Source organism: Orbicella franksi, chromosome 15 (genome assembly GCF_964199315.1).
Source record: "Orbicella franksi chromosome 15, jaOrbFran1.1, whole genome shotgun sequence".
Taxonomy (NCBI): Eukaryota; Metazoa; Cnidaria; class Anthozoa; order Scleractinia; family Merulinidae; genus Orbicella; species Orbicella franksi.
In genome coordinates this window covers 9,769,016-9,782,857 of record NC_138159.1, presented here as the reverse complement: position 1 = coordinate 9,782,857, position 13,842 = coordinate 9,769,016, and the positions used below count along the sequence as shown (strand labels likewise).

Sequence of the window (13,842 nt, the reverse complement as noted above, 5' to 3'; positions counted from 1 at the left end):
TAACTGCAACACGTAATGAAGAAACCACACCAAATAATGATAAACAACCACATAAGAAAGTTATGGCTTTCCATTTCTACCAATGTGTTACAGCGGTTATCAATCACACGCGACCTTCCGCGCAAAAGGTCTAAACAACGCCTAAGTTTTGGTGGACGTCAATCATCTCCGCCTCCTTGCCGACCGTATGCAAAATTTACCTGAAACCCTGCAGCGGTCCAGTCGTAAAAATTATCATTTTACTTTCGGTATGTACGGCTAGCTCACTAACCACATCCTTGAAATCTATGAATGAGGCTTTTCAACGGCCATTCGCATGCATGAATGACCCCGAGAGCAAGCAAATCTACACGCAAACAAATTATTTCTGCACGTATTTTTCTTGGGACTACGGACTGAACAATGCTTAATTCTATAAAACTTATAACTTATTACCTTACAAAAATTATAAGGTTTATAAGAAGTTGAAGTCTTGTTCAGTCCGTAGCCCCAAGACAAATACGTGCAGAAATAATTTGTTTACGTGTAGATTTGCTTGCTCTCGGGATCATTCATGCATGCGAATGGCCGTTGAGAAACCCGACCTGCCCGTCTTCAGTTATAAATTTCAAGGAATATTTACTGCCAATGTGTTTAGTGAGCTAGCCGTACATACCGGAAGTAAAATGATAATTTTGACGAGTGGACCGCTGTAAGGTTTCACTTTTTCAGGTAAATTTTGCATACAGTCGGCAAGGAGGCGGAGATGATTGACGTCCACTAAAACCTTAGGTTTTGTCTAGACTGTTTTTGCGCTGGAGGTCGCATGTCATTGATATCCGCTGCAATTAACTTTCGTGCACTGTTCAAACTACTATCGCACGATTGGAAGTTAGTCTCCGTGAAAGCTTTCGAACACTCTTGATAAGGAATTTATATAACAATATGAACTCGCCAATGAAGCGTAATTGATTGCTTTTGTTTAAAACTGAATTATCACCTTGATTTCATCAACAGAATCGAGGGAAACTGGCCATTATTTTGTTGTGAGAATCACAGGAAGCAGATTCAAAGCTTTTTCGACATCTGACGTGTGTGAACTGAGATGGTTTCCACAACCACAACCGTGACCGGCGAAAGAGCGAATGTTTCAACAATAGCTTTTACTTCAAGAGAAACGAGTGATAATGAAGAAGTAACTTCCTTGAGTCCACTTGCAATTGGTTTAATCCTCGAAGCAGGCATTCTGGCAGTAGCCCTCGGAAATCTTTTGGTCCTCCTTTCATTGAAGTTCCAAAAACATTGGTTGATCACAGATGTTCTTCTTCTTTCACTGTCAACGGCTGACTTCGTCGGGGGAGCTTTCGCTCTTCAAATTGTCATTTTCATGAATTATTTCCTTCTGCAGAAATGGACAGCGTTCATCTGCGGCTTGTATATTGTGGTAGTGCATTCACTTCGCTTTGCTTCTGCGGGAACAGTGACACTTATGGCAATCGATCGAGCGTTTATGATCTTAAAGCCGTTTAAATATCGTACAACCATCACAACTTCAAGAGTAAAGAAACTTGTTGTATTCACTTGGGTCGGCGCTATTTTGTTCGCAAGCTTGCCGTTTATGGGAGTCGGAAAATCGGGTTATAAAGATGGCAAATGTCTTTATCATTTGACAGACTTGGGTAACACGTACTCAGTACTTATTCTAACCGTGTCGTTTCTCTTACTAACATCAGTGTTAGTTTGTTACTTTGCAATTAAATCTTCAAGTACAAAGTTTATTCAACGGCAGACAAGAATGGAGATTAAAAACAAGAGCTCTGGAACAGACGCTACTCGCGGGTTGAATCCCGAGGTGCCCGGGTGCGAGAAGCCAAAGGAAAGACGGAAAAGCAGCCCCTCAGGTGTCAGAGAGATTCAAAGGCTGTCACGTATGATGGCTGTTGTTGTTTTTCTCTATTATATCAGCTGGCTGCCCATGTTGGTGAGTTTATCGGTGCGAGTTGAGGGAATTGTTAGGGCTAAAATAACAGTTATTAAGGCTGTTTTGCCAGGCGTGACGAAGCGTTTCAACGTTGAAAACATCGAAAGGAAAGAAAAGTTCGTTTCCAGGGTCTTCAAGTTGCTTGGACAGAAGTGTACCAAGGAAACCGAAGAGCCTGGATAGTTTAAAAGCGCTCGAATAAAGCACTTATCGCTTCACAACTGAAAAGGGGATTTACAATAAGTTTACTGAAAACTGTAGTAGCTTGATCACTTTTTATTCCAGTCTGTAGTAAACTTGTTGCAAATCACTGTTCCCTTGTCACGCCACCAGATGTTGTTATAATGCATCAGTCAATTCCAGTAGTGCCCATCCCCCCCCGGGCAACCGCGGGGCATTTGCTCACGTTGTCAGTCCCGGGGGTGGGGCATCCACAATTTTATCGTGGCCTGGGGGCTGGGCATTTGCGTACCCCGGGGCGACCCCCTGGCATTCGACACACGTATTTTGGAAAGTGCCATGGATGAGTTCATCGGGAAAGACGAGGCGTTTGTCGAGCAATGGCTTGTCCGTCAGGGACTAGAGAAACTTGCAGATGTTTTTAAAGGTATGTTTTCTCAATTTTAGATATTTCTTCATTACTTGTAAGCATATAAATATAAGCGACAAGGTGAACTATATTTTGTTTATCACAAAACAATCACTGACATGAACACGACTATTTCGCATTTCGCATTCAAAACTAGCCTAGCATTTTTTAAATTCATGAAAGTGGAGTTAAAATAATTAAGGTTTGCGAATTCAAATGATGTGATCTTCAAGACAGATCCTGCGAGCTTAAAGTGCAATGCATCATCGTCTAAAATGTCTTGATTCTTCACAGAAAAAGTAACCTGCGAATACAGGCGCCTATCATCGCTCGCGGCTGGGGACACGTCCACCGCAATCCCAGCTATCCTCTAGCAAACTGTTAAAAACAAATATAAAGAAACAAATATAATCAGAATCAACTAACACGTACTGTTGTCCTTGAAGTCTTACCGTTGCATTAAAATACTGAACAGTTGACCGTTTTATTCACTGATTAATTAAAAAAACTGTGGAGGTGTTGGAAGGCGACGATCCCGGGGGCGGGGCATTTGGCCTCCTTCTTCGTCCCCACCCCGGGGTATTTAGACTGCTTATGTGTCCCCACCCCGAAGAATTTGCAATTTTTTAAAAAAAATGCTAATGCCAGGGGGTTAGCCCGAGGGGCGGGGGGATGGGCACTGCTTGAATTGACTGATGCATTAAGTCGCACAAACGATAGTGGAAATTTTGCGTTGTTACAAAATTTATAAGATTGGACAATGTTTGACATAGCTCCGGTTCAAGACAATCTCTCTTCCGTGAATAAACTGTTAGTATAAGAGGTTTTGGGAACGAATTTGAAATTGAAACCAACGTTAACAAGTTGCCATTGTTTCTATCAAATGGTGAAATGCTCTTCAGATCGAGGATTTTATTGATCGGTGTATGCTTCAGTATAATCAACGTGTACATTTGAATACACCGAACATTTTTACTGAAACAGTTATTATTGGCAATTTTATGCTCTTCATAACTAAGAAATAGAAAAAATTTTCCGTGTTTCTACTTAGTTTTAGTAAAAATCTACAAGCATTCTATCACGAATACTGTTCTTTGTGCAGTGTGCGCTTCTTAGGGACTGTGCAATAATTACCTGGAAAGTGGGGGGGGGGGGGGGCTGCTGGGAAACTGGTGAAATATACCCCAAAACTAAGACATACTCGGCTCCCCTCTCATAAAGCAAAAATTAATTTCAACCTCCCCCCCCTCACATAATGATGATATTAAGGCTACCCCCCCCCTTAAAAAAGTCTCCTCCCATTGATTCCCTCATACCTAGTTTACTTGTTGGAGTTCTTCTTCCGGTACAAATATCACTTCAAATGACTCTTCGACGTATGTCGATGAGTCATATGAAGAGTCATCAGAATCACTGGACTCTGAGCTTGTTTCGACTTCGCATGAGTTGGGAGATTCTTCATCTTCTACAGCATCTCTGGCACTAAGGTTCCCGCGTGCGTGGGTGAGAACTCGATCAATCAACTCAAACGTGCTTCCACTTATCTTAAGACCTTTTTGCTTTAGATACATTTTCAGCTGCTTGTTGGTAAGCGCGTTTACATCTTTTTCAATTGTCCAAGAAATAAGCGGAAGAGTGTTCCTTTCTCGTAGTCTTTTTTTGGCTTTTGTGTCGGGGAACTCAAGGTGCTGTACATACCTTTTACATGCAGTCTCGTCCACGCTGTACTGGGAACATACCTCTTGCAAAGACCTTTCTTCAGTAGAGGGCAGTTTTCCCTCGTTGAACAATCTCTTTATCTGGACTCTTGGGAGAAATTTGTCGATCTGGTCTCCAGTGGACGTTGCCGTAGTGAATGGTAAATACTTTCCAGGCGAAGTAGCATCTAGGGTTGGAACTGGAGAACGTTGGACAGGAACACCTCTTGTCCAACCTTCATTAAGGTATCCATCGCACGTTGGAGTGCAGGAAAACTTAAGGTACTCAAGGAAGTACGAACATGACGAACATGGTCTTCTTTTAATTTCTGAAGCTTTTGCAAACAAGGCATTCCCACACATATTAAATTTTACATCTAACCCCCCCTCTCTTGTTGTCATTTTCTGCTATGCCCCCCTCTAATTTTCCACACCCCCCCCCCCCACTTCCAGATAATTATTGTATAGTCCCTTACTGGCGGCCTCTTGGTAAATCGCCAGTGAAAACTGAAGGATCTAGATAAAGTTTTTAACAACTTCTAGATTCACACTAATCTTAGATTAACTTAGAAACTCCCATCCCAACAATTTTGAACATTTAAAAATGAGCTTAAAGAATAGGCCCTCTACAAGAAATTTTAAAAAGTTATATTCAATGCGATACTAAAGGACGTGATCGAATTTAATCAAGTCATGAGTGGACTTTTGCCTTTGTGGATACAGACGGACCGTTAGTACATTCTTGATAGGCCGATGGACTGGGTAATAACAGGAGCCAGGAGCCATAATCGGGGACGGAGATCTTGGAATCCGCGCGCACCTATGATATGGGACAATTTTTCTATTTTCAGAACAAATTGCGCCATCCTGACGTGTTATATCCGCGCGGATCCACGCACATGTCGGGGGTTCTCGCGTGGATGTTGTCACGTTGCTGATCAAATGATGAGAGTTGCGAGATTCTATTGCAGATTTTCACAGCGATGGCGGGGAATAAGGCAGGGAATAAGAACCAGGGTTCTTATAAATAGTTTTACGCTCTGAGCTAATGGAAAAGGTGAGTTTTCAGGGTCGAAAACAAGACTTCAATTTCGCGCTGTGAATGAATATCTGCTCGCGCTACTTGTACGAGTAAGATTTTGCGTTTGTTCTGTAAAGAAAAGTTATGTAAGAAAACTTTACCCTGGTATCGAGATAATTTTTGAATTTCCCAAACAATGCTTAGTCATAACCAAACCCTGATAATTTCTTATTGTTTCTGTTTGTTTGGCGAGTTTGCACGAGTGTTTGAAAGGCAAGTCTGACGCGTACATTAAGTAGGTCATCTGCATAGTGCAGCGCGCGCACTTTCAAATCCGAGTCGGTGTTTTCAGTTGTCAACAGATCTTGACAAATATTTCTTTCGTTGTCTTTTATGCTGAGATGCTGCAACAATTTTTACCAACGCCAAAAGGCTACTAACATCATGTGTGTTCCTTTAACATGCTGAAATTTTACACTGCGAAAATAAAATAGACAAGGAGTTTTGATAACTCAACCAACGAAATCGAAATCGTTATTCGAGTCGATTAAAGGAAGTGTCATCGTAATTTTGCTGATTATTTCCGCTATATTCACATATTTTCAGCTAAGCTTTTAATATGTTGTCAAATATTTATCGACCTTAAACATATTTAAAAACTAGACTGAGATTATATGAGTTTGATCTACGTTTTCACACGTAAGTGCGGGAGTCCAATTATTTTTTTTTTTACTTTTCGGTCGAGATAGCCTCTCAGGCTGGCGAAATCCTCGCAAGCGTGTGATAGGTGGAGGGAAACTTTGAAGTCCTGAAACGCTGCTATATCCATATATATCCAACTAGTTTTTTTCTGTGTTATGGAAAAGCTGTTAATCATCAACATATGTGAAACTTAGAGTGAAGTAATGTGGAGCTCTTGTAAAAGAATTAAGTGAGCGAAAAACAACTTGGTCAGTGACATAAAGCGGGACATAACTTAGTTCGACACTGTCTTACTTCACTCAAACTGGAGCAGCTTACGACGAAAATACTGAAGTAAAATTCCAACAGACATGAACTTATATTGAGTTGTGGGCCAAGACCATCAAACATTTCGGGAATTTGGGAAGCCATCAGTTTCCCCACTCTACATCCGCAAAAATCCTCGCAGCATGTACGCGCGTGTGCCGCACATGATGGCGCAATTTGATCTAAAAATACAAAAATTGTCCCATATCATAGGAACAGCCCCAGTACTAGAAATGCCGCGCTTACGGTCTCCGTCCCCGATTATGGCTCCTGCAGGAGCCCATTAACCGGAGCTTCCATCTCCTATACTAATCCGCCAAGTCAATCCGTTTCTTTCTATTTTTAGAAACAGCTTAGTGGGAGTTTTCACACGACCCCTTGTTAACACTCGATGACACCCGATCTAAGACCATTCTTTGTTCCACCAAAGACTGGGATCCCCCTTTGTCCGTTATTTTGCTTTCGTTATTTGCAGAAACAAGATATTCCGCGGGAAACTAAGAGACCCCTGTGCTAATTACAGTTCTAAAAGTAGAATAATACGGGAAAGGGTTGATTCTAGGCTAAAGTACGTATGGAGGCTCCGGGGGATGGGTTCCTGGTAATAACCAAAACACCTCCTGTATGGAAAAAAGAACAGAGCAACAAAGATGAAATGTATGGACAAACCCAAAGACAATTTGCGCGACTCAAAGTTGGAAAAAAATGCTCCGTAAAACCGCCACAACCTTCCCCACCATAAACATGATGCTCTGTTATAACAGCCTTTCTTTTTAGATTAGCAACATCGTAACCTTTGCAACAGACCGGAGGTCTAGCAAGCTTGTGGTGCTTCTCACAGGAATGGTATCTCTTATCTACGCCCTGGCAAACCCCATCATATACGGCAAGATGAGCATGCGCTATTGGTTGGCCTACAAGCGTGTGTTTGGAGCAGTGTGTGGGGTTTGTAAGGAGAAACCAAGATCTTGGAGCATTTTATTTTCAACCAAAAGTGAGTTGACTTTAATCAACTAATTGGACAATGCATGGCAATACATTTCTCTGGTATGGATGTTTCTTGTAACTGCCTGCTCAGAGAAGGTATTATTCATGGTCAAAACTAAGGTAAAAAGCGATTGAAACACTTCCCTTTTTGTCCTTTTTATAATGCGGAAACCTCAAGTAACCAACTTATCACTCTCCAGACACCCAACATTGTGCGATAGTAGGGAAGGGATGTACAATAGGTATTGCTGTTTTTATGGAGAAAGAACAAAGAAACTTAAACGGTTGTGGCCCTGTGAATAGTTAAAAATACTTGTGCGACCAAGTCTGACCAAAACGTGGCCAGTTGGATGAAAGACCTGGATTACCAGACACGGATTGGGTTCTTGATTTTTCCCTTGCCTGCGTGCTAGTGGTTGCAAAATCCTAAAGCAAAAGTACCGACGAGATAGTAAATTTTGTGCCTCCCCCTCCCCCCCCCCCCCTTTCGATACTTAGCTTTCCAAAATCTTACTTGCACATGAGATTGTGTAGTGGAAACCCATTATCCAAATGGAGACGGCGCCTCTTCAACGTACGTGTATATGGCATTCATTGGTTTCAAATCAACAGTTAATGTGATCAGCTATGGCAAAACCGTCTTGAGGTAAATCTGAGCGTTCTAATTTGTTCTTTCTTGGTCTGGATTTTGTCATAAGAGCCGTGTATTTTGTTGTTTTCGAAAGCTGGCGAGCGCCATGTATTGAACCGTACTGGGAAACATTGGCTCTCGTTCGTTTTTATGTGGACAGAACCAAAATTTAACCAGCCACAGATACTTCATGAAACTGCTCCATTGTGTGCCCCTAAAAAGTTTCATTTATTTTCCAGTCTTCCCTTTCTACTTGCAGCTGGTACTTCTTACTTGCAACAAGAAAACATATTGCTATGAAGAGTCGGTCTTTCGTTTGGGTAGTAAATTTAATTCAGGAATGACGTTCATTTCAGCCACCTGTAAAGCTTGCTCTCTATTTTATGTTTAATATGATGCCGATGGCATTAACGTTTTCTGAAATCCATTCCTAAGGTACAAGTCGTTCACGGACTCTAACAAATCCACAACTCCCCAAGGAACAAGAGTTCTACGAAAGCAGCATCTAGAACGTAGGGTCTGGTGACCAAACAGCCGCGCATGGGCAAGCTCAAGGCACCTCTGAACTGCAGACTAGTCGTGTGATAGAAGGCTCAGATGACATCACAGATGGTGTCATTGTTGACTTTCGTAGTGAGAGAGACAGTACATTCAATAGTGAAGTCACAAACAAAGAAGAGGCAGACAGTTCTTTCTTGTCAAATGATTTGTTACTTAAGATAAGACTAGAATTGTCATATTCTTATACATGGACGACTTTGGCTTAATGCTCGACTGTAAATAGTCGTTGTTTTAGACAGTACAGCGAAGCGCGAGCCAGTGAGATTCAGATTGCCTCTACTTTCTAGACTATTTTTGTTTAAAAAATGCTAAGCAAAATTTCCTCGGCCTACTCTGGACATTTCCGATCGGACTAAGACTAGGTACCAGTTAAGCGTTACAGAATGCCTGGTATCGATTGGTTATAACAAGATTGTGTTTGTTACCTATCTTTTCTTGTGACTTAGTATCGCATAAGGCTTCTACAGGGCGCCCTCATCGCTCTCTGTCTACGGTAAGGCTAAGTACTCTTTGCGAGCAAAGTGTATTTGTTTTTACCAATATTAACTTTTTGAAGCCGGCAGTAACTGCTGTATTTCCGAAGTAGAATGGGCTTAGACAAGTCTGAAATAGTCTTGATTGTAATACTGTAATTACTAATGGCTTCATGCCATTTCCGATTGTGTGTTGTCGCCCTGTATTTGGCAAAGATGGGATTGATCGAACACTGCATGCCAATATATGTGTCATATATGTTAATATGCTGTAAGGGTAGATAAGGTTTAAGGGAGAAGAGAAGATAAAGGGCAAGGGGATTAACCTCCCATATAGTATAGGTCTTTTACCAAGGTAATCTCTTTCAAGTTATTTTTAGACGTGGTATCCAGATCTTTCACGGAAAATGTTTCCACGCGCTTAGCGTGGATGTTTTCTTGGAGGATGAAAACACGTGTAAGGCCGCCTGGCTTCTCTTGATCTACATTTACGTCACTAAGTCTGCAATATCTAGATTCACCTGGGATTTTCGAAACTGGGAGTCACCTAAAAATATCTTCAGAGGAATTACCTTGTGAATAAGGCCTATAAGGCGATTCAACTCTCTTGCAGGCTTTATCTTCTCTTGCGTGTCGAGATTTTTTCAGACGTCCTAGAATGCTGTAAGTTTAATTTATAGCGAACAGTTTAGGCAATAAAGTAAAAAACCGTTAGACTAAACAAATGGAAGTAACGGCTCATAGATATTCTTTTCAATTCTTTTGCTTTTGTTTCTCCACCTAAGTAGCAGCAATAAAGCTGAATAAGAAAACTGACGGAAATATAGTGAACCTTGTCAATAAGACTACCTTTAAACCATAAACCTATTGTTGTATTAAAGGTACAGGGCTTTATTAAAGATACTTAAGGGGTTCTTAAAGCAATAAAATAAGTGACTAAGAAAGATTGATTATGATTTACGTTCATCAAGGGAGCATATGCAATTTACAAAAATTTCAAGAACATACGTTTGTTTTGAAGACTAGTTAATGATCGGTGAGAAAATGAGTATTTATTACTCGTGTAAAGGGTTTAAATTGAACGATATACTTCTAAATTACATTTTACATAGAAGCTATTCTTCATATAGTATTACTTAGTTTCCTTTGTTTCGTTGTTATTTCACTTACTTCAATGGAACGTTTTGGAAACGCGCCACAACCTTGCCATCAGGCAATCAAGTTCTCATGCAAACAAGGTTTTTGCAAAGATGTTCCAACGCTCCGCTGACAACGGTTTTGAATAAACAACGTCGACCTTTCGAGTTTACAGTCTACACTGTTTTAATCTGTTCATACTGCATCCTTCTCTTGTTCAGACTAAAAAGCTTACTAAGCTACTCACAACAAATGTACTAATAGCTCTCTGCGCTACAACTTAATCAAGCGAAAGCTGATTGGCTACAAAGAACCTTTCAGACAGAATTACAATCTTTCGCAGTCGAGGAGACAGAACTCTAGGTATTTTGGGACAAAAACAGTTTCACAATTAAAGATCAACCAGGAGTCCTGGCATTTGCCCAGTTTCCGACACTGAGTTACTCGAATCAGTCACAGTACTAGTGCTTCTGAATAATTTCCGCGTGGCTTTATTATTGCAACGTGGACATTTACTCGAACTGATATGTGAAAAAAAAAAAAAAAGGAATTTTTCATACAGTTTTGTAAAAATCTGAGCCGGAAAACTGTATCTTTTCTATCTTTCAAAACACTAGTATCTTGTCTTTTTTCGCATCGTCAAAGGAGGACAATGCAAAAGCAAAACGTCCTTGTCTATTCATTGTTATACTCTTGATACGGTCAAATTGGTGACATGACATGATGGAAAAGTGATTCACTAACCTTCCATCTTCTTTATATATCGAGACATCAATGTCCCACAACTTGACTGGTGAAAGGCAAGTAGACCAATAATAATTGGGAATCGAAACAACAATAAGGTGTTCGTTTGCCCAGTGAATTGCCATCACTACTGTGTCCGATGGATTCGTTTCGTGAACCACATTAAATTTGTGTAGAAAGTCTCCCATTGCACTAAACACTTGCACTTCAGTTAATTCGCCCAAGCCGATGCGAAATGACTCAGCAGGGACGACGACCGCCATTACTAATTGCCATTATTACAAACCGTTATGCTTCTGATCAGCATGGCTTGATCACTGGGAACGTTCCAGGCAGATTCCTCGCCTTGCCGATAGGAATCACAAATTACAAAAACTTTCCCCACAGACTGGAAAATATTACACCGTCTTCACACTAAAACCTTTTTAGACTCGGGTTTAGACTTAGCCTCCACTATAGAGAGACGATAAGGAGCGAAGGCATCAAAGCCAAAACAACCATGCATGTTGTTGTCCTTGTCAAAAATACGCACCTGGTATTCACCTGGATCTTTTTGACAGAGCACGTAAATGTTATCAGCTTGGTCAGTAGCCACATCACAAATTCTAGTATCTCCCAAGGTTACAGAGGGCAAGTACAGGAAGTTGCCATCACAGTCAAATACTTAAATGTTTTTTTCTAGCTTATCTCCTACAATGAACTGGCCTTTCGTGTTAGTGCAGATTCCTGCTGCTGATTTTAAGATGTCCGATCCAAGCTACCATTGCACAGGGTAGCAACCAATGTATTTTGACTTCTGCAGATTAATTTCAGCAACCCTTTGGTCTCGCAATGGATGCACATTCTCTGCTCCAACATCGATCAGAGGCCACAACATCCTATTGCAATTGGAACCAACCATGACCGTGTTATTAAAGATGGCGCGATTTATGTCACAAACAGTGGCAATAATCGCGTTTCGCTCATCTTTCCCGAACCAAGACATCCATCCTTCCGCTAAGGCGATGTTAAAGCTCTATTTAACAGCTGGCAGGGCGTGCAACTCTTCAAGGCAAACTCTACATGGTGTTATTGCGTTCACAGGATTGTCCATTGTTGCCATGACTCTGATCATCATAGCCTGAATGCGATCAGACGTGTCGAACGCTTTGTTGCTGAAGGCGTCTCTTGCTTTGCTGCGAGCTTCCTTGAATCTTTCTTTTGCGTCACATTACAATTCTATGCTTGACTCGTCCAAGTCGATCAGTTGTAAGTTGGAGAGCTCTTTGGCGAGGGATACTGCTTCTGCTTAAGCTGAAGCTGAGGATCGTAAGCTTACGTCGGCTGACCCCGAAGCTGTTGCTCGTTCTGTTACATTCTCGTTTAGCTCCTTCACTCCTGTGTTTGCCTTATCGAATACATCGAACAAAATAGCGATTCCTTCTTTAAAGGCGCTAATCCAATTCATCCAGCTTCCAGTTGACCTGGTCGATTTCACGCACGATCAAGCTACGAAACTTTTCATCTGTCAGGTCGCCTTCTTCTAGCTTTTCAGCTGCGGTGTCTCTAGCGTTATTGACCATTAAGCCAATAGCTGCCTTAAAAACACGGTCGTTGCGATAGAAGACATGTTAAACTTGTCAACAAAGGACAGGATTAGATCGAGAATATCTGAATTCTGAATGTCAGGAGCCCATGTAGATATGTTTTGCCCGTGGAAATGAAAGCTAAAGGCTCTTTTTGGTGATGCCGGTGTCTGATGGGTAGCCTGGGTAGCAAGCTGTCAATCTATCCTGGTATGCGCGGCCCCTACAAATAATTACAAAGGGTATGGTTTTCAGCCGTTTTGGTCATAACTAGGGTATAGACTTTGCACTTTAGTCTTGAATTGGGTATGTTTTAAAGAGGAAGCTACTTGTTCATCATTATCGACAAGACCGTCAACAAAAGCTCTTCACAAATTATGTTTACGGCAATCCACATTGGTGTGAACTAGTGAACTATAGCTAATTATTAGGCAGGTCTAAAACAGGGATTTAAGCAGGACATCATATAGAGCTGTTTCGAACTATGATGGTGCCTCTTGAAGGTGGAAAAGAATTTCAGCCACGCCGACATTGTGTTGCCCCCCTGATGTAATAATTCTTTTCACAATTTCCGACGAGCAGCCTTGCCGTTTTTAAAAAGTAATACTTCCGAAGGAATTTGAAGTCCTTTTCCAATGTTAACGCAAATGTAAGCTATTCCTGATCGGTTGAGGTCACTTGAGGGCCCATTAACCGATCTTTTCGAGCCATTGCTAGGGAAAATTTATTCTCCTATAACCTCGTCATTTTTAGTTACTTCAGAGTTATTTCATGTGTTTTAACTTTTTCATGATCGGCAACACTAGTGATGGCGTCATCAGGCCACGCCCATGGTTATGTGACTAATACTGAAACAACACAAAGGCTCCCAGGCAAATTACTTTATCCAAATTTTTTCATTGATTTGATATTTTAATTTAAATCCTCGTTACGCTATGCATAGATCTTGTTTCATTTCTAAAAGGTCAGATTTTGAGAGAATTTCAAAATATTAAAAAGTTCGTGATTTTCTGCAAAAAGCATGATTTTGAAACAGGAATGCATAGCTACGTTTCCAACGTTGGCTTTAATCGAAATCCGTGAAAAAAGGCTGGATTTAATGAAAAACCGCATTTCGCTTTGGCATTTAAAGAAAACGGAATTGCGCCCGATATTTATTGGGGAGGTTACCCTATCAGTGCGTGCCGAATTTACACTACCAGCGCACTTCTGTAAGACCAAACAAAGCCCCACGGAGTTATCTCTCGCTGTTGCTCCTATTTTTCTGTCTTTCTCTTATTTTGTCTTTGCCTGTACTTTATTACTTTGCATTTTGTGAAACACAAAGAAAAACATCTAAAATGTAAGCGAATTTGCAAGTTTTTGAGTTGTTATTATTTTCCGCGCTCAGGCTTACGTAAGTAACCGGAAGTGAAATTTCACCTCCTTAGCAACGCGCGCGAGCGCGCGCATGAATCCGTTAATGGGTC

General features: G+C 41.1%; 1 protein-coding gene across 1 annotated transcript; it reads left to right on the top strand.

Moving 5' to 3' along the window:
- The first annotated feature begins 13 nt into the window (after nt 1-13).
- On the top strand, nt 14-9,542 carry LOC145470449 (beta-2 adrenergic receptor-like). The gene is made up of 3 exons (XM_081454261.1): nt 14-1,960; nt 7,053-7,269; nt 8,329-9,542. The coding sequence occupies exons 1-3, from the start codon at nt 1,085-1,087 to the stop codon at nt 8,400-8,402; spliced, it is 1,167 nt and encodes a 388-aa protein (XP_081310387.1). The 5' UTR covers nt 14-1,084; the 3' UTR covers nt 8,403-9,542.
- The last annotated feature ends 4,300 nt before the right edge of the window (nt 9,543-13,842 follow it).

Excerpts from the sequence above, each read along its gene's own strand:
- LOC145470449 (XM_081454261.1), top strand. The coding sequence starts at position 1,085 with ATGGTTTCCACAACCACAACCGTGACCGGCGAAAGAGCGAATGTTTCA. Across the intron at positions 1,961-7,052 it reads TCAGCTGGCTGCCCATGTTG|ATTAGCAACATCGTAACCTT; the intron begins GTGAGTTTATCG and ends CTTTCTTTTTAG. Across the intron at positions 7,270-8,328 it reads CATTTTATTTTCAACCAAAA|GTACAAGTCGTTCACGGACT; the intron begins GTGAGTTGACTT and ends TCCATTCCTAAG.